The sequence below is a fragment of the Folsomia candida genome, unplaced genomic scaffold, assembly GCF_002217175.1.
Source record: "Folsomia candida strain VU population unplaced genomic scaffold, ASM221717v1 Fcan01_Sc030, whole genome shotgun sequence".
Lineage (NCBI taxonomy): Eukaryota > Metazoa > Arthropoda > Collembola > Entomobryomorpha > Isotomidae > Folsomia > Folsomia candida.
This window is the reverse complement of record NW_019091222.1, coordinates 1,791,454-1,813,010: the sequence shown is the minus strand read 5'-3', so window position 1 is coordinate 1,813,010 and position 21,557 is coordinate 1,791,454. Positions and strand designations below refer to the sequence as shown.

The 21,557-nt window shown below is 35.8% G+C and overlaps 3 protein-coding genes across 3 annotated transcripts; 1 reads left to right on the top strand and 2 right to left on the bottom strand.

The window, feature by feature from the left end:
• Positions 1-1,599: 1,599 nt before the first annotated feature.
• Positions 1,600-3,654, bottom strand: LOC110860278 (filamin-B). Its single transcript, XM_022109329.2, has 4 exons — positions 3,416-3,654; positions 2,360-2,692; positions 2,148-2,294; positions 1,600-2,087 (listed from the first exon to the last, which is right to left on the bottom strand). Exons 1-4 carry the CDS (start codon positions 3,471-3,473, stop codon positions 2,059-2,061), a joined length of 567 nt encoding a protein of 188 aa, XP_021965021.1. The 5' UTR covers positions 3,474-3,654; the 3' UTR covers positions 1,600-2,058.
• A 4,489-nt stretch (positions 3,655-8,143) lies between these two features.
• On the top strand, positions 8,144-9,350 carry LOC110860248. Its single transcript, XM_022109301.2, has 3 exons — positions 8,144-8,368; positions 8,758-8,842; positions 8,908-9,350. The coding sequence occupies exons 1-3, from the start codon at positions 8,309-8,311 to the stop codon at positions 9,243-9,245; spliced, it is 483 nt and encodes a 160-aa protein (XP_021964993.1). The 5' UTR covers positions 8,144-8,308; the 3' UTR covers positions 9,246-9,350.
• A 7,209-nt stretch (positions 9,351-16,559) lies between these two features.
• On the bottom strand, positions 16,560-17,669 carry LOC110860263 (kynurenine formamidase). Its single transcript, XM_022109318.2, has 3 exons — positions 17,559-17,669; positions 17,281-17,496; positions 16,560-17,220 (listed from the first exon to the last, which is right to left on the bottom strand). The coding sequence occupies exons 1-3, from the start codon at positions 17,617-17,619 to the stop codon at positions 16,682-16,684; spliced, it is 816 nt and encodes a 271-aa protein (XP_021965010.2). The 5' UTR covers positions 17,620-17,669; the 3' UTR covers positions 16,560-16,681.
• Between the last annotated feature and the right edge of the window lie 3,888 nt (positions 17,670-21,557).

Here is a 21,557-nt window from a genome sequence, read left to right as displayed (position 1 = left end):
CACATCCTGAGTCGGACAATCTAAACAATTACCTGCACACTGTAGGTTTTTACCATAATTACATGTCAAATTGTGATTATTCAATTAATTATTCGTATGTTAATTAATTACTGTTAATTAATTAATGTTATTTTTACATGCACTAAGAAGCTTTATTATACGTACGATTTTGTATGGCACGTGTCCCTTGAAATAAATCACAAATGTATGAATATTTCCGAATAGTTTTTATTTCAGTTATTCGTCATCTATCCTGCTACATTTTGGCGGTATGCTTTGGGTCACCATTCTGTTGGAGGATAAATCGGCGACCCAATCGTAACTTAGCAGCGGAGGGGCGTAGATTTCTCTTGAGTAAATCCAAGTAAATCACTTTGGTCATAATTAACTCGATGAATTCTACTTGTCTGGCTTCACCCTATGACATACTGCCCCAAACCATGACCCGTCCTGCAAAAAAGCACATTTTATACACCAGGTCTCAAAAATACACTCATTAAGTATTGCATTACCTCCACCATGTTTTACAGTTGGCCTGAGATTTTTAGTCTTAAAACCTTTTTTGGCTTTCCCCACACTTTAATAACTCCATCGGAACCAAAGAAGAGAATTTTGATCTGATAAATAACAAAATCAATGTTAGATCGTTATATATTACTTATTCACTTGTACTTAATCAAGGTAATGGTTAGTAAGATATATTATTTACTGGAAATAATACACAGACCTTTCTAATAACTTGGTTGGAATACGTTGTAGCTGAACTTATCGTATCATCTCACCTGAAAAAAATTAAGTGCTGATTGCAAATGCTTCATACAAATTAACAAATTACACGAACCCACAAAGAATGATATCACCTATGAATTCCATCCCTGATATGCTCCCCTATTGCATTGGTGGGTGTATATGTACATGTCCATCTCCATTGCTGTCCAAACATCCCAGCGTGCCCCCACTTTTGAATTGACACCCGCTAATACTCCACCTTTGAAATTTGTCCCCGTTGCATTGCCCCTGTCCTCATGTTGCTCTCGAGGCACATTCCTGTCGCCACGTTGCGCACGGTGCTTTCCTTGTAGAATTGCCATTGCTGGAAGTTGCCGCCATGCAAGACGATAGCGACCGGTAGTGTCGCTATCGAGGCAGAATTCAGCCGCAGAATTGGTAAGGCGACGACATTCTGCGGAAAAGGTGGTGGCAGCGAAGAGCAAGATGTTGAAATGGAGGTTGTACTTTATGATTGTTTTTGTGAGGATGGACAATTTAGTGTGAATAAAAAATTAGTGTAGGCTTCTCTTAAATATTCGAGTATTTTAGCGCAAAGGACTGTTTGTGGTTATTGGGAAGGTAAATAACTCCGTGGGGTTAACAGCTTTAGAAATGTGGCCAATTAGTAGTTTAGTAATTTCGCGATAAAATTATCATGGCATGGCCACATGTTAACCCACTAAGAGGTTGAATTATAGTTTCCTAAAATTTTGTAATAATTAGTATATTAAATCTTCTTGGTATTTGTAGATTAATGAATGTCATCCACAGGTATTGTGTCGACTTCAATCAAATTTAATATCAGTGTCGCAGTTATAACTAATGTGCTCGATTGAAGCATATAACTAATTGTTATCTTTATTCATTCTCCGCACTTTTAATACTTTTGACACAATTAAATAAAATAAATTTGATTGTACCAATAGTTTTTACTTCTCAGCATCACTGGGGCGAAACAATTGTTTAAAATAAGAAAAATATTTTTTTAATAATGTCTGTCATGGCGAGGTTTGCCTAGCGCGGTTTAGTAATTTAAACGTGAGACTCCTTTGGCTTCGCGGTATTTCTTTGCGTATAGTGAAATAATGAAAGGTTGGGTTTATGTAGGGTAGTAAGTTAATTGGTTATCTTGAATTTAAAATAATTAAACTTCTTAGACTTAGACTTATAAATAAAAAATAATTATTACTGTGAGATATTAGACGAAATTGTAAATATCATGCCTATGAAGCGATGAGTAGTACATATTTACAGAAATAAAATAATGTATCCATCCCCCGCAACATCTCAGGTACACAAAATGCTGAATGGACTTCCTGGAAATAAATGAGTACCGCCATTAATTTCCCATTTATTTAAAAGCTTCAAATACCCACCGGGAACGGAGAAATGTTGAAATTTTAAGAAGAGCTTGTAAAGCCCTGGCCTCGTAACGTTGTACCCGAGAGTAATTGTAGCATCCTCATTATACAGGAAGGTCAGCGTGGACATGGCGGGACCCACGAGGCGCGCGGAGAGACCACCTGACCAAAAAGCAGGTGTAAAAATTTAGCAGGCCATGGATGGGAAGGGGGAAATTGGGAATTACCTGAAATCCCGACCTTTCTGCCATCTAGAGTGATACTGTTATCCTGCCCAACCTTCCCTTTCGTGGTGGCACCTCCGCATACCATCTTCTTCACGTTGGAAGCCACGTCGCCCACAATTTTGCATTTGAAAGGGGATGCATATATGTGGTGACCTTTGTAGAGGATGTGGATCCTGTAGTCTCCTCCCACGATGGGGACAAAGGTCACGTTGACATTATTGTTGGAAAGTGTGACTAATTTGACATCAGGGGAGGAAGGACCTTCAAATCCGATTTGGAGTTGGGTAACGTCGTTCCCGGGTTCGGTGAGGATTAAGAATTTGTTGGGACCCTCTAAGAAATAATTTTTTTTAATTAGTGATAATTGAATATGTAGTTGTGTTTAAGGTTGTACGGCTCCCAGCTCTAGGGAATTTGAGGATTAAAAAAAAAGTTTAATACACTTTTAGGAAGTTGAAAATATTCGGGGAATTTTCAATATTGTTTAATTTTGACTTTTGATTTTGGAGAAAGTGTTGTATTGTTGAATTAAATGAAGTTTAATTGACAAGAAAAAATGAAGCCGGAAAATGTTAATTATTTGTTTAAATGCGTGACAAAATGTGAATATTTTTGTATATTAAAATCGGCCAGTAAGTTTCATATTGAATTTCATAGTCTCAAATTTGCCCGAAAAGTTTCCAATCTTTCCTCGAAATTGTATGAAAATTCTGGGAATTTAGCTATTAGGGAATATTACCATACTTGTTGGGAGTACAGTTATAAAATAATTATTAATAAAAATCATAATTAATAACAAATAATAACAAACATGGGAATATTCCCATGTTTGTTGGGAAAATTGTGGGGTAGGGGAGGTACGGGAAGGTTTCCCTGGGAAACTATTGAGTGAAATTTAATAGACTCTGAGATTATCTTAAATCCTGCAGTACAAATGTCTTAATTTAGCTTATCTTAATTTGTCCTGAGTTGAAATTTTTTAATGCAGAAATGTCTTAATATAGCCCAGTAAGTGGGAATCGTGCAACCCTAATTAGTTATTATACAGTCCATCACCGGCAAACCCGTTGTTTATGGCGGTTCCATAACACCGGATGTGATAAGCTTCGTCCATTTAAGAAACACAATTTCCTAAACACAATTTAAGAAATACAATGTCTCAAAAAAGGTTTCCGAAATGTGTCTAAATTTTTTAACGTCCTAACACCAAAAGACGACCCCAGAAAAATCAGAATAACAACTGTGCAACGAAGTGCAAGTAAATGTCTGTTTTAAACCAATATTCGATACAAACGCAAACTTTTCTTCTGCCAAATTCCTATCAGCCTCGAGGGAAGCGAGACATAAATCTTGTATCAGTATTGGATTAGTTTTATGTTACGTTAACTGATGGTCATGAGCATGAGGAGAATTCGAAGATGGGAAAGATTCGTACAGAGATTTGTACAGGACACGTTTTTTGGCTGACCTGTGTGCTGCACTGCGATTAATCCGTTCAGAGTGAGACTGACAGGGAGACACTTTTCCGAGGACGGTATCACTCTCGTAGGAAGACGGCAGAAAATAAATACCATCCAACATCCAAATCTTGCAAATCGTGGTATCACATTTCGTCATTCTTCAACCAAGGTATCATTAAACCCGGCACCTGGTATATTTCGTGCAAAAATACCATTTTGTTTCTTTTTTGACTTTATATTGGATCGAGAAGGGAAAAAGTCGAGTTGAGACGACATTTCTGTAACGTCTATAAAATAAATATGTATAAAAAATTAGTAAAACTTAGGAGAAGGGTAAATGATAAGTTTTGTGCATTAACGTATTGGTCGGATTTATTTTACAGATGGAAGGTTTAAGTCAGTGTTGCAGGTTTAAACCACTTTTTGCCAAACACTGGGAAAAAGACACTTTTTCCCACCCAAAAAAACAGTGGGAAATGGGAAAAAGTGTGCAAAATGTAGTTCTTATGCAGATTACACTAAATGGCGCGACTCCATACCGCTAGGTGGCGCTATGTTTTCCCTATTGCCAAGTGGGGAAAAGTAGTGTTTAAAACCACTTTTCCACACTATCCTGGGAAAAAGTGTTTTGGACGGGAAATATGCAACACTGGTTTAAGTTTTGAAATTAAAAGAGCTTATAGTTTAATTAATGCATTTACGATTTTTGAGCATATTGAATAACCCCGTGAGATGCAAAACGTCACACTAGTAACCGGTACAGCGTAGGAATTTATGGAAAGAACTGAATGGAGTTTGAATTTCAATTAAATTTGCATTTTTTCAAGTGATAGTCACGTGAAACTAACCATTTTGGCTGAGCAGAACGGTGGTATCAATATCCGAACATGACAAAATCTACGCTGAAATTCAAAACCTCGCAGTACAGCTTGGTTAGGTTAGGTTAGTTCAGGGCCTATCAGGTTAGGCCCGACCCAGGATTTGATCTAATACAAATTGAAAATAATATTTTAACATCGATATCAAACTGCGATTAATTAAAAATTTTGAGAACCAATGTGGGTTATACCATGTGTAGTCTTTATAGTTACCAAGTTTACTAATTCATGCCAAAATTCGTCAACTTTGAAAATTTTCTAAAAAAATTCGCAAGGGTCCCCACTTTTTCGGATAAATCGGTAAAAATATTTGCGACGCTTACCAGTGCAAAAGTTTTTTATTTATTTTCAAACCGATCTTCAAACTCTTACAAAGCATTACTCAACGATATTTAAGTCGAAGTTGGTCATAATCGGTCAAGGAATTCTCCCGTTTCAGAGAAATACGGACACGATATGGTTGAGCTAAAAAGTGCAGTCCGTCAAACATTTATGCTAATTTTGATAAATTTATGGGTTACCAGCTTTTTTGCGTCACCTAAGAAAAAAGTTTGGACACTGTTTGTTACCCTTGGCAGACAATTTGATGGAAACAAGTTAGTCGTGGAGCTTGGTTGTGTGTCGTAAAAACCTGTCAACGCCTCGAATTCTAAACAAACAAGAACAAAATCCCTCGTTGAGCAAGCCACCAGAGTTGAGAGTTGAGATGGATTTCCTTCCCTGATGAAGTATTTAATCTGCCATAAAATAATTCAAGGAGGAAGATAAGAATTTTGTAGTAAATGAGGATAGGGAATGAAGGAATAGATGGGTTTTTATCGCACCGTTGAACAGAGGCAACCATCCATGAATGAAAGTGGATTGATACATTTCTCCCAACATTTTTCTTACAATGCGATGGTGTGAAGTGTAACCCTCCGATTTGGCTGAAATTTTAAAATTATGTGGTCCAAGTCAATAAAACCTAAGTTTCTTGGCGCAGTTTGTGCGATGGTTGGAATTTGTCGAAATATTTGAGGTCAAGGTTGAAAAAAATGGACGATTTTTTTACTGAGCGGAGGAAGCAAAACCAATCTCCATTCCCTTGGAAGGAAAAATTTGCCCGTTTTTTAACTTTGACCTCAAATATTTTGACAAATTCCAACCATCGCACAAAGTGCCTCAAGGAACGTTGGTTGTATTGACTTGGACCACATAATTTTAAAACTTCACCCAAATCGGAGGGTGACACTTCACACCATCGCATTCTTAGAATTGCGATGGTGTGAAATGAAAGATGCGGAGACGGGATGCAGTGTAGCGAATCTTTGCGTATTTACAAGTATATTTTACCTGTCTACTAACCATTTGCAAATCTAAAATTAATGAAATACAGAAAATGATTAAATTTGTTTAAAACTTAATTTTAGTTTAGAAGGAAAGAATTGTACTAGTAAATACAAATGTATGGAAAATACAAATACGAATTTTGTATTTTCCCCGTAAAACTTGGAAATTTATTTTGAATTTTAAGCTGTATTGAAAATGCAGTATTTTCGTCAATAAACTTTAATGGATTTTAGATAGATTTTGCCATGTTTGATGTATCTGTATTTTGTATTCATGTATTTTGAACATCGTGTTGCTTTGATATTTTTTATTGTTTTTTGCAGTGATTTTCCATTTATTTTACTGATAATTTTATTTTCTAGAATTTCCAAGAACCCAAATGTTAAGAGAATGATTGACCGGTAATCTGACACATTCGATGATACACATACAGTTAGCACACTAATTATTCGACCACCTATAAAATTGAAATATATTCTACATTTTTGGATAAAATGATTCCAAATTTTGTAGAGCAGTGGTCCAAAAAGGTTGTCGAAGGATTACTGTCAAAATTTATAAAAATCTCAAAAAGGTTATAGATCATAATTTTCCCCCAAAAGGTCACTTTTCAGCAACCATAAGGAATTTTTCTTCGAACAAGCAATATTTTTGGTTATATAGCACTATTCAATCCTAACAATTTGATATGTCATTGTAGTATGTACCATTCTTTGTCGTCTCGCACTGATTTTTTTAAAAAGAGCTCGACGAAATTTTCTCCCATAAGCCCAATGTTATAAGTTCAGAACATCGCATCGAGCCATTCTTCAAAAAATCAGTGGGAAAATTATGATCTTTGATCTTTTTGAGATTTTTCCAAATTTTGATCGGAATCCTTCGACAATCTTTTTGGACTACTGCTATGCAAAATTTGTAATCATTTTGTCCAAAAATGTAGAATATATTTCAATTTTAAAGGTGATCGGATAATTAGTGTGCTAACTGTATGTATGTGTAACATATAAATATTTAGTATTTAATCACTCACTCTTATAAAAAATGTAGCATCGAAAAACGGGTTGACGTTCAGGGTAGCCGTAAATGGCAGTGGTCTCGAAAAGTTTTTAGTGGTTTTACTGTTTTACTTGTGTATACTTGACGTTAGTTTTTAATGATTTAATATTTTATTTATTATGCTATAATTTCAAGTTTGATTATTTTGTACGGTTAGGATTGCATTTATTTAAAAAAGTGGTGATATAAAATAATTGTCATTTATTTACTTCGTCGCAGGCTCCTTTATCGGATACCTAACAAAAATTGGTTTCGTACGCCCCGTGAAAGGATATATTTTGTTTGTCATGCAAGACCCGTCCATTCATCTGCATATACGTGCAAACACTTTGTACTCTTGTTACATAAGTATTTACACGTTTCATGGAAATGAGCATCCTCCAATAAATTACTGCATGAGTATGTGGGAATATAGTTTTTAAGAAAATTTAAATCTAAAAACTTCCTAATTAAACACGGTAACAAATTCGGATTTATCAATTTTATAAGAATTTCATCCTTACTGATTGATCCGGCTCGTTATAAAGTTTTAAGGATTATAGTAACAATGCATAAATATATTTATTGTGTTTGATAATGTTTAATTAATTCAGCCGATTCAGTAAATAAAACAAAACTTACAGTATGCAACTTCATTAACCCCGAGCCAGGGAATACATTTCAACGACAGACAGCTGGACAGACAGATGAATAAGTTGCTTGTTTCAAGTATTTTTGACGTAACCAACTAAACTTGAAAAAATTGAAGTCCCTTTAAATAGAACAGGAACCGGCGGGGGGTATCCACGACCCCCACGGGTCAACAGCTTGACCGATGTTGATCATCTTCGAACTTGACCCTCATTTTGGGCTAGTAAATAAGTGTGCAAAATTTCAAGTAAAGTTGTTCGGCCGCTATCGTGTAACAGACGGACGGACGGACATGGCCGTTACATAAGCCCTAGCTCGGGCTAAAAAGCAGCTCACTACGTATGCCTGATGAATCCATGGAAATAATTCGTGGGTGTATTTTTGGCCAAACTTGTTGGCCTCCCTCCAAGACATAACCTTGCAAAGCCAAATATGCAGTATTGAAAAGGACAGCGAAGTAAAATAAGCTGAGTCACATAACAGAAATATCAGATCTCAGTTTACAACCTTTCCATAGTTACATAAGTCTAAATAATAAATCAAATAGTAAATATTTGAAAATTTAATTGTGTGCAGGAAAATACTTAAAACAAATCATGAATCGGCGTTGTTCGGTTGTTCAAATTCTTACAATTATTATTGGTCTAGTTAATTTTGTAAGTGAGGAAAATTAAATACATAAATTTCGTTGTTTGGATATAAATAAATGATTTTTTTTACACAGAATCTATAGGTTTAAGAAAAGAACATTTGTTTCGTCATTTTACGACTAAATAACAAGAAATTTGGTGATTAGAAGGAAAATATAAAGAGATTTAAAGGAGGTCCATATTGTTTTAGTTAAAAATAAATTAGGAAATATTTATTAAAATTTTCTAAAGGAAGAAAATTTAGTTTATGTAGTTTTAAAAAAATCCTGAATCACGCAATATTTTTCTCAAACCTGTAAATTCTGTGGTACAAAAATTATCAAAAATTATCCAACGAACGTCAAAGATATTTTTTAAATACTCGAAATTATAGATGACTTAAATGTTTTTTTTAGATACTTGGTGTACCAATTCTTGTCCATAATTTCCTTGAGAACCATGACTACGGCGAAAATGAATCGAGGGAGGAAATAAATGGCGGTATAATTAATTAAAATTTCCCAGAAATGCATTCATAATTATTATAATATCAAATACATTTTTAGGTTGGAGTTGGACTGTATTTGACACAGTTAGGCTGACCGTGGTTTTGAGTCTTCTCCTACTTTTGACAAGTTCAAGTATCGGCTGCGTTTGGTCTGGATTTGAGACGAAATATCAAGAATTATTGGCAAGGGGGGCGCTAATTCTGCTAAAAATTTCTACCCTAATCTGCGCAGTGTATTGTCTGGCAATGTTCGTTCTCGGTTATCACTGGATTAATTTGATCCCCTTATTAGTTTGGGGGTGTGTGTGTCAATTGATATTTTGCGTCGTGATTTGGACCTACGTAAAGGAATTGACGGTAAGAAGAGGGGACAGTGAGTTGACGATCCCGCTGTGAAATATTACTCCTTGAAGAAAGTAAAATTTCGCATATTTGTTGTCGCCTGTAATAAAAATTGTATACATTATGGATTACAAGAATAAATTATTATTTAACAATTTACTCTAAAGCGTGTATGACGTGATAAAGAATTTCATAAAAGAATATTCATGATTTTTCATGATGAGTAGAATTGTAATTTTAACGTTATATACATATTAAAAAATAAGAGAGACATCTTATGTGCACACGCGTAGCAAATAATGTGTCATGAAAAGCGAATAGCAATGAAGGTCTTGGGGGGCCGTTAAAGTATTACGTAATCAAAAATTTGGCAAAATATTACTGATGGATATGTACCCGTCATCATATCTCCCAATGTTAAATTTAACATGGGAAGGGTAAGCCGATCAAAAGGACTGACTGGCTAAGTTGATTACGTAATACTTGAACGGTCCCTTGAGATACAAAATGAGAATGAAACTCGCTCGTCTTGGTTGCATGTGTATATTTGGTATAGTAAAAGATCAAACTGCGAGCTCCGAAGGCGCGAGCGGCTTGGGGCGCCTTATTTTTTTGCCCAGGTAAAATTTTGGGCAAGATCGGGGCCTGCGGTAATACAATAATAATATTGCATTACAATTATGGCTAATGCGACAAATTAATCCTATAATGCGTTACTTAATAAAATATACTTATAAAATAACTTGTTTTCAGGTTTTATCTGCTATATTAATTGCCACACCTAAGGGTGTTGTTTTGTAAAAATATTTATTATGCATGCATAATGCATAAAAATTCATAAAAGTGCATATTTCAAATGAAAAATTATGTTTAATATGACTTTAAAAACTCCAAAAGTCATATGAATCTCATTTTATTCTTACACAAGTGTTAAGCTGCCCTAGTCACTGTAGCAAGATGTAAATTAAAACTCGCTGAAACTGAAAGCTGCAAAACATTAAATACCTTATAATCGTGGGGGACAAAAATCCAAGGACGAAATATAAAAGAGTAGTATGGTTTAAAAATAAAAGCATTCAATCACAATGATCATGAAGAATTTTATAAAGGCTAAAGCGAAATGAAGATTATGATTTAATCATTTGCATTATTGTTGGGAAGGAGTGTCACTCATCAATCAATTTATCAGCTAATTTGAATATCATGTTCTGTAGGAGTTATCGCTATCCATCTTCACTTGCCTTATGTGTGTATGTTTTAGTGCCCACCTGAATTTCCGACTTTGGCGGTTTACCAAGTAGTCTCAATATGTACGCACGTGAAACTTTGCGACATAACTACGTGACCTTATAAAACTTAATTGGAAAAAAAATTAATAATATATTTCAAGGGGCCGTTAAGAAATTAAAAAAAGTGATGATTGTGGATGTTTTAATTCCCGCAGTGTAGTACACGTAATCAATGCAATACCAAAATTTAATTATATAAACAAACAACGTATTTAATTAAGATATATAACTAATGTACGTATTTTAAAGCTTCTGGAGAACACTTATAAAATTACCAACCGTTTTGCAATTTTTCATAATTTCAAGGCAATCATGTATGTATAAATCCTTGACATTAACTATGCTAAACACTGCATCAGAAAAGGTAACTCTAAACCAAAAATAATCACGATCAAAATAATCTACACACAATTTTTTTACGATGAAAAAACAATTATTATCCTGTGTTACTAAAATATCAGAAATTAAACCAAATTCTGGGTAAATATTTCCCATTGCTACGCAAACTACAAAGTTTAATTTATATTGATAGTTTCTATACCAGATCTTATTAGTTGTAGCTATCTCAGTTTGGATGTCACAATTTTCAAAACCTGACTGAGTTCTCAACAATTCAATCATGTCAAACGAATTCGATAATTGCGATAATTTTACACAATAAATATTATCAGCTGTAATGTCATCTTGGGTACAATTTCTAAACATTACGGAGCTATACTGCTGGTGTCGCATACTAACGAATAGCAAATATTTTTGAAATTTTTGAGGTTATTTGCTAGCTGGGCAAAATAATTTTGTTTGCCTTCAAACGTCATTGTCCATAGAGAAATTAATGGCCCTCATCGTCGAATTACAAAAGCATAATAAATCATAAAGTGGTGCTTGGGAATCAGCCGGTTTTCTGGAAAAGTTTTATGGTGGACAAAAATTAATTCGTTAAGCTCATCTAAACCAACCTCTGAAAATTGTCTAGAAAATACTAAGCGCATTATTTCCAAAAGTTGTACCAGCAATTCCCAATATTTTTTGTGAGCTGCACTAGTAATTAAGTCACCAATAATAACTGGTAAATGCTGAATCAAGCACCAGGCTTGTGCAGCTTTCTGGCCAATTTTGTTACCTTTAGTATCTAATCTAATTGGACTTGGTATATTTTGTGCATCAATGTATCCAAAATTATATGCCAATAATCGTTGATTGACGATATCTAAATCGAACACTCTAAACTAATTAATGCTTTAAAAACACGTTTAATCTCATTAGGCACGACACCTTCTAGCAAGTCGTGCATTATGTCTAGGGTTGGAACATTGAGAAAGTTAAAATATTGTAGCTCATTAAAAATACATGGGCGTTGAACGCCGTTGCTTTTTTCGAATAAATGTTGAGCGTAATTAATTCTATTCCTAACTACGGTTTGTCTATGTCTGAAAATAGTTTGGGCTTCATCCTTGGTAGTGCAACATATTCGACAATAGTTTTTGGAATTAAAAGACTCCCCTAAATACGTAAATACGTAGACTCCCCTAAATTATCAAAAACTAGCGTGCATACACTACCTAAAATGGTTCCCAGTCCTGTAACGGTAACACCAACGGTCTCTAATCTTTTCAAGTCTGGAAGCAAATATGCAAATATTGAATTGAGCCCATATTTCTTGGCATCTTCAGAATAAAAAAGCGCTAACAAATTTGACTTAATTCAGAATTTCGAAAATCTGGAAAATTTCTTAGTACAAAATAAATGCCACCTAGTTTATGAACTCAACGTTTGGACACTAAAGGATTGACTGTTTCGAACTCGTCATAGAAAATTTGAATCTGCAAAGAATTTGGTTTCTTTGAAAACAGTAAATTTTCTTTGAAACTCTGAGATGAACTATAACATGAATAATTTTTTGAATTTAAAAGTTGATCGGACTGAAAATACTTTTTGAAATTTGAAACCGAAAGAATTTTTTCCAAAGTTTTAAGTAATGATACATACATAAATGTATCTTCTACAATTACTTGCTTTCGTTTCAAATTGTTAATTTTGACTTCGACTCTACTACCTAACGAAATTTTTACAGGCAAAAGTAAGCTGTCATTTTTTTCGAAAAGTTTTTGCCTTTGATAAGCAGATTTTACTTTTTGAAATGCTTGCAGCAACGACCTTGTTTTCAAACTAAACGTCTCAAAATCCTTTTCACAAAATGGCTTACTAACTCTTAAAATTAACTCAAAAGTTTGTGAGAATGTATACAACAATTTTTTAACTATCAAATCAATAGCGGAATCAGTAATTCCAGTTGAAAGCAGGCAAAAGCAAAATTCACTAAGCTGTTCTACCAAATAATTTACGCCTAACTCTACTGAAATATTTTCTTCATCGTCAAACAAATCCTGCTGCTCATCTTTGGTTAATAAATTTGATTGACAACTTGCTACTGCTAAGTCTAATTCTATATCAGATTCAACATTTTTGTGCTTCTTAATATGACACAAGAATCCACTCCATGTAGCAATTTCGGTATAGCAATCAGAGTGAGGACACACCATTTCCCTAAAACTAAACTCCCCATAATTATGGCGATATGCAACATGGCTTTGAAATTCTCTATAACCGAGTACTAACTGACAATCTATACAACTAAACATTTTAAAAATAACTAAAATAACTCCTGCAGCTGGGTGAAGACTCTTCGTGGTAGCAGGGAATCCACTTCAAGTTTATAGATGTAGACTTGGAGAAATTTCCATAACCCTTTAAGGTTCACGTCGTAGTCAGTCCCAAATACGTAGTAGGCTTTGAAAAGGGAGTCGATTGCTTCTGTAGAACTTCTTGCATCCAATGGAAGACTTACGCCGTCACAGACAATAAAAAAGCTTGAAAGATTTGCAGTATCGTCCCCAATGCAAACTAAATTCGGCTGAGCTCTTTCTTTATTCCATGTGTCAAGAATGGAATTAAGAGGTGTCCCAGTCTGAAAAGATTAAATTATATTTTTATTAGAATATGAAAATGAATATTAATTTATCATTGACCGATTTTGAGCATACTTTGTAAAATGACAAAACACGTCCTATAGCATCGCAGTTCTTCAACATTTTGGTAAAAGTCTCATGTTACCCCAAAAATGGGTGTGGTCTGTAAGCGACACTGGGGGAGCGGTTTTTAGTACTAGGTGCGCACCGAGAGAACAGTCTGCCTCACCTGAACATAAATTTACGCCAAATGAGCTACCTTGGCCAGGATTTGCGAAATCGCCGAAGACCACGCCCACCGGGGGTGTGGTTTTAGTTAACTAGATGCGCCCATTTAAATCGTCTTTCGACGCTGAAAAAGAATTCGTGTCGCACGACATACTTTGCTGCAATACATCGGAAAGCGTTGATAACCACACTCATTACCAGTGGGGGTGTGGCAGAAATTCAAAATTGTCTATAAATGGCGTTTATAAATACTATACAATGGCACAACATAAATAAATTGTGTCTCATACGCCTCACAAGTTAATGATACACCAACCACCCCCACTTGTAATGGGTGTGGTTACCAGCGCTTTCCGATGTATTGCAGCAAAGTATGTCGTGCGACGTAAACGTGCTTAAACGTATTTGAAAAGTTTGATGCATTTGTGAACTTTTAAAGGCTCAAGACGAACGAGTGTTACCCAAAGGAATTAGCCGTGTATACAATACCAAAATTATTTCGTCTAGTTTCTCTGTCAGAACCTTAAACCATCATCCTCGTTTATAAGTATGTGCACTTCTTCTTGATTGTCTTTATTGGACATTAATCCAGAATATCTTATAGTAAACCGTATCCAAGTTTCAAACGAGCTTAAATCCCACCTAAATTTATCCTGCGTATTATTCACCCCGTCCATAATCCATCCTGTCAGTTTTTGAGATATCCCTCTTATAATTATCTTCGTCGGGAGGAACGAAGACGTTTCTGTGAATCAAAAAACTTTTGAAAGATTTACTAGCCATATATAAACTCAACTGCGAGATCAGCAAATGGTAAATTTGGTTACTTACGTAAGCTTCTCATTCATGTACCAAAACCTCAGTAACAATTCTTCCACCAAATTTGCGGTGATAAACAATGTCATGAAAATCATAATATTCATGAAAGCAATATCCAGAAAGTCCATATTGCCTATTTTTACTTGTAAGAACGTATAAATGTAGAAGAAAATTAAACTTTTTAACAACTTTGAGAAAAAAGGAATAAATTTCTGCACCCAGTATGCGTACTGGTATACATTCAGAATCTTACACTATAGGAGTAAATAAATGTCAACTGAAATTAAAGATACATGAGGTTGAGTTGAGGGGCATATATTACGGTGAATAGCGGAATAAAGACGGTTGAATTGGTTGCCAAAGAGACCCGACTACTTCCAAGTGTGCTTGTGCTAAGGTTGTTATTCGACGCTTTTCCCTGAAATGAGTGTTTGCGATCAGACTCTCGCTTCAATTTCTCTTTGTGAGTTTACCCGATTTCCTCGCGACTTTTAATCACTCCGCTTAAATCGAAATGCGTCTAATGATTGCATAAGATTGTGGCTTATGAAATTGTGTAGCGCCATGCTTTCAAAAATTGTATGAAAGGAATGTCAAATATCGCATAATAATCAATTGTGTGGTCAATTGTGTGACGCAACACAAAAATAATTTCTTAAGAATGGTGTTTAGGGCTCATGCTTGGAGAGAATGGAAAATGGGTCCATAAAAATGTGGAGAAACCCATTCCCCACATATCACATTGGGGCAGGGATGAAAACGGCGGTGGTGGCTCTCCCGTAAGAATAACATTGGTTGCTATGTCTCTGGTGCTCCCCATGATTCCCGAAAACTAATTATATCAAAAAATAGATAAAAAAAATTACCAACATTTTGAAATAAGAAAATTCCGCTACTATCCTGCCCAAAGGGGTGCTTTTAGGGGTCGAAATGCCTAGTATGCAGGTGGAGAAATTCCGTGCACAAACAAATTTCTAAGTAAACAAAGAAAAATGTGTAACCTTGCAGTTTTACGTAGATTTCGAAAATAATCATAACTGTATAGTTGCACATGTATTTACATAGAAATTTGTGTGTGCACGGAATTTCTCCACCTGCATACTAGGCATTTCGCCCGTATGTTCGACCCCTAAAAGCACCCCTTTGGGCAGGATAGCAGCAGATTTTTTTCTCAAAATGTTCGTAATTTCTTATCTATTTTTTGGTATAATTAAATTTCGGGATTCATGGGGAGCACCAGAGATATAGAAACACATGTTATTCTTACCGGCGAGCCACCAACGCCTGTTTCATTCCTGCCCCAATTTGCATACAGTCCGTTTATTTACGATACTACCCTCGACGTCACCACTGAAATCACTCTCAATACTAATAGCATTTCAGTAGTGACGTCGAGGGTCGTATCGTAAATAAAACGGTAGTGTGTATTTACGGATGCTTTTTCCATACTCACCAAAAACGAGTCCTAAACACCATGTTTCAGAAATTCAATGTCCCAGGCACAGTTAAGAAAAAAGTTTATTTCATATATATATATATGTATGATACATGATATATATGTATGTATATATATAGTGTGTTACCCCTGATTTGACACTTGACCTGTGATCTGGGCATACCCCCCAAAAGTTGGCTTTTAATCTGTAACATTGGCACGCCCACTAGACCTGACATTTGGCCTGTTACCTCAGCACACCTACACTGTAATTGACACTTAACCTATGACTTCCTAATTTAAATTTCCTACCGCCGCCACCATCCGGATGCTGGTTGTTTTCAGCGCTAGAGGGCGGGCTTTCGCTTCAAGTGCCTAAACGTTTTTAAAACGTTAGAATAATTGAACACTCCTTAGAATCGACTACGCTTGACCTCTTGATCTGAGACACCCCGTACCGTTGTGATAATCACATTGTTCTAAATTAAATATTATATGTAATAAATTAGTTATGGATCTTTGGTTTGAAATCAGCGGGTTAACCAGGTTGCTACTTTTGACAATGAAACTATTTAAAAAATCATTGCGTCAAAAGTGTCAATTAAATAAGTATCGTTAGACACCCACAATATACAATTTCATATAATGATTTATTTTTATAACTAACGGCAACAATTGAATAAATCTAATTTTCCGACAAACAATTCTTTTCCATAATTTAATCCACATTGTTTTTTCATTGAACAGGGTGGCCTATAAATGAGTAGTAAGGAAATCAGCCATCACAGTAAACATATCTTGAACATGTGCATCTGGCCAATCAGTATGACCTATTGGATATCTGGCGAACGCATTAGGTACTTGCAAAGAATCCAACTTTTCTTGTAGACTTGCCATCTGCCCAAAGGGCACAAGGACGTCCAAACTGCCGTAAAAACCGACAGTTGGAGGAGACCTCTCATCCACAAAGGTGATAGGACTTGTCTCATTCCAAAGGTGTGGATTTTCTTGGCAAGTATCGGGTCCAAGCAATTGCACAATGAATGGGTACGCTACGATGTTTTTGCAATAGAAGTCAACCATTAAATCCACTGGGCCAACATGTGATATGACAGCTTTAACGTCACGACTGGTTTGGTCCCATCGGTAACTGTAAAGTAACGCCAACAGGGCGCCAGCGGAATTTCCGAACACAGCAATAGAAAGATTGGTAGTAAAGCTGGATTTCAAAAATGCAATTACAGCCTTTATATCGTCCAGCTGTTTTGGAAATCCCGGACTTTCCGCGGATCCTGAGGAAATTTGATGGTTAGTTGAATTTTTAAGGTCATTGAACGGTTTTATATTCTTACCAAGTTGATAATTCATATTAGCAATTGCATAATCGGGCAATTTTTCACGAATAATTGCAACGTGCGGATTCAAATCCTCTTTCCTACCCATCCACCACGCACCACCGTGAAGCATTATGATGATTTTGTTTATCCGAATAGAATCATCATCTGGGATGTGCAAATCCAGTATTTGATCCTTATGTTCGCCATATGGAACATCTAGGACGACACGACCTATAAAAAGAAAGGCATCAGTCACCTTAGTATTTTGCAAATTAAGAACTTATTAGCCTCACTTTCGACGACGCAAAATAATATGGCAATCGTAAAGCCAATAAATGCAATTACATTCTTCATTTCTGCAAGCGATGTGTAAACCAAGCAAAATTGATAAATGGAATGAATGGATCATGCGACCTCTCCTGGTTTAATAGGTTTCTGAAGTGGTCGTGTCTACTGATTAGTAATTTCGCAATGGGGGTGCTATAGGGAAAAACAAGAGTGGCGAGAGCATGGTGCATAGTCCAAAGAACATCCCATAAACTCAAGAGCAGTCAATGTTTGCAGGAGCAAGATAAGGTTCAAATTAATTACAGAATGTTCACCCGGTATGGCATGATGAAGAATACTTATTCAAACTATATGTACTGTAATACCAACGTGGCATCGGTACCGTTGTACAAATTAAAACATGAAATTATGCAGTAAAACTCTTTGGTGCCATTAAATACACTACATATGCATAAGTTAGTGAAACATGTGGCTGAAAAACCATGGTAACAATTTAACAAAATGGGAGCAAAAATTATCATTCGCAAAAATTATCATTAATTATCAACTTTGTTAAGCAATAAATCGTTAAAAACGCAAATAACCAGTGGGTGCAACCAAGTGCTAGGCTTAATTACATTAATTAAGCAGCCATTTACAAGAAGGTAATAAATAGGCTTGACCCTAAAAATTACGGACCAATTTCCTTAGTAAATACCGGACGGAAATTGGTTTTCACTAATCGTATAAATGAATGGTGTGAGAAGAATGACGAAATCTCTCTATTTCAAGAAGCTTATAATGGAATGGGTTGTGAAGACCACATTGTCATGTTACATTCTATTCTGCAACATATTATTAGGAACAGTAGAGGAAAGTTGTACGCTTTACTGGTTGACCTTTGTTCCGTTTTAAACGTGTCAGGCATGACTAATTGTGGGACAAACTAAAATTAGCAGGGATGAGTAGCAAAATGCTATATACTGTGAAGAATATTTATGCGAACGCTAAGGCGAAAATCCGAAGCAGTGACGGTGAAAGTCATTTCTTTCCCTTCAAACGAGCAGTATCTCAAGGAGAAACCTTGACTCCCAAATTGTATACTTTGCATACCAATGACCTGTTTGACCTCATGCGTAATAGTTTGGAATTTTGAGTTTTATGAATTAGGACTGCCGAAATTCATTTTCTAAGCTACGCGGATGATTCTGCTAGCAACCAACGCCATTCATTTGAAAGAAAAAAATAATAATATACTAATATATATATATATAAAGAAATAACCTATCAGTTCAGCTTTGCATAGCCCGAACCAGGATTTTTTATACTCAAATCTGTCCCTCATCCCTTCCCATGAAATTAGCATGAAATTATTTGTTTAATTTTGTTCACATACTCGTGAGAAATCATTAATGATATCTATGACTTAATATGACTTAATATGACGCGAAAAGTTTAAACTTTTCGCGATCGTTTTTCCCTTTGGTGGGGGTCATCCTCTGGGGTCTCTCTAGTAGAAAAATTCTGAAATTTAGGTTTGTTTTCCGAGGACATACCTTCCTGAGGAAAACTGTGCCAAATTTCAGGTTTCTAAGACAAGTTTTGAAAATCGGTGGGGTCACCTCATAGGGTCCCTCCGGTCCAAATATTTTCAGATTTTACTTTATATTCGGAGTTTCTACGTCCATTAGTGCCAAAATGCCGAATTTCAGCCTTCTACGACGAGTTTTGAAAATCGGTGGGGGTCACCCATTAGGGTCCCTCTTGGTGTAAATTTTTCAAGTTTTATTTTTTACTCCGAGTTTATACCTCCATTGGTGCCAAAATACTGAATTTCAGCCTTCTACGACTAAATACTTCGAATATTCTTGACCAACGTCCCCATCCGACCTCTCTATACGACCCCCACCGGTCCAAATCTTTTTTGATCGAACCCATCTTCGAACTCGATCGTTGTGTTCCGCAGATACATGTTTCTGTCAAATTTGGTCAAAATCGGTCAACCCGTTTAAGAGTTGTCGAAAGACAGACAGACAGACAGACAAACAGATAGACAGAAATGACGATTACATAAGCCCTGGTTCGGGCTAAAAATAATATACTGGGCGAATATCCACCCGTTCCTTATTTTTATGTGCAATAATAAGCACTATTAAATGGATGGAAAGGAACAAATCAATGTTTCTGCTGTTAAAAAACACCTCCACAAAATTACTACATAATAAGGTTTTTTGCGTTTAATAATCATACGGAGGATATGTATGTACTTAAATTCCCCAAAATATGTATTTAATATGTACAAGAAAAACTCCAAAATATGTACGTAAATATGTACAAAAAAATCTGTAAAATCTGTACATAAATATTTTTCAACGGAATATTAGTAGTATATTTTATTCCCGAAAAAATTTTGTAATGTTTCAACTTAATTTTCACTCGTCATTTAGTGACTCAAAATGCGACACTAGTTCCATTTCTAAATGCTCGGGAGTTATTCCTTGGCGTCTATCGGAGAGCAAAAATTTGTGCATGCTGAAGCTTCTTTCAGCTTCAACCGATGTCATGGGGGCGTTACTGAATGACGCAACTTCTGCAGGATTTAGTAAAACCGGAATTTCTTCATCTGACTGTCCTTGAAGAATGGAAGAGATGTGTTTCAATTTATCAAGGTCCGGATTCTTGGTAATTACGGCCTTGTACTTTGCAATAACCGCTGCCCCAACATCCCCATTAATAATAAACAGCTTGTCCTCAATTTCTTCAAGATATTTTAGGGTTTGCTGCAAAGACCCACCATTTTCTTGAAACTCAGTCATCTTTTCAGCCAGAAAAGTGTAATTTAGTGAGATAAACACCAAATTTTTCGGAAGATCTTGGGATTGAATCAGGGTTTTCAAAGTATTTACTGATGCTGCGTCATTGTTAATAGTGTCGATAATCTCCTTGATCTCGTTGAAATGTTGTGCATAAAACTCAGTTGCTTCTAACCATGTGCCCCACCTTGTGATCACGGGGCTTGGTGGAAGAGCTAGGTCTGGATATTTTTCCTTGTAAATAGCAATCCTGCTTGGGGCTTTTCTGAACGCAGATTTCATATTTGCAACAAATTTATCGACGTCTGGGAAAAGGGAACGAATTTCCTCCGCAACTCGATTCATACCATGGGCCAGACATGTTACATGCAATAACTTGGAGTACAGAACCTTCAAGTTCTTCCCAGCCTTTAACATGTATTTCACTCCATCCGTAATAAATAGAAGAAATTTGGATTCAATTTGATCCTGCTTGCTTCCAGGCCATAAAATTCCTACAAGTTAAAAATAAAAGGGAGGTTAAACGAAGCATCTTTATATATTGACACATGTTAATGGCAATGGCATATGTTAAATTACCCAGTGCATCCAGGACAGTTTTGGTAATCGTAGCATTATTAGTTTTTTCCAATTGACGGGAACAAATCAGGTGACATTTGCTAGGGCCATCCTTTTTTAAAGCCCCAATTAAAACATTTGCAACATAGCGGCCACATTTATCAGTAGTTTCATCAATTGAAACCCAAATTGGGTTAGTGCCCACGTCTCGCCGAATCTTTTCTATGGCCTGGAAAGCACCATTTTTATTATATTCATTGACATAATGGGATATCATTATACTTGTTCTCTTACCTCTACATATATAGTTGGAAGATAATTCTTACGGAGTGTAGATTGGTCAGGAATAGACCGACCAGTATACTTTTCCAAAAAGTTTTCAAGAGCAGAATTTTGCAATTTCTTCCACGGTATTCCAGCTGACACAAAAGCGTAGCACATGTCTTTATAAAACGGTCGGTTGGAGTTCGACTCAACTGCTTCATTCAATAGTATTTGACGTTGCGGATCCAATGTAAATTTTTTCGCCAAGTTTTGATGCTTAGTGGTTCTGATGTGTTGTTCGAGCTGACTCTTTTGTTTAAATTCGAAACCAGCTTGACAAGCCTACATTGAATTACGGTAAAATTAAAATTATCCAACTGTTTAAATATG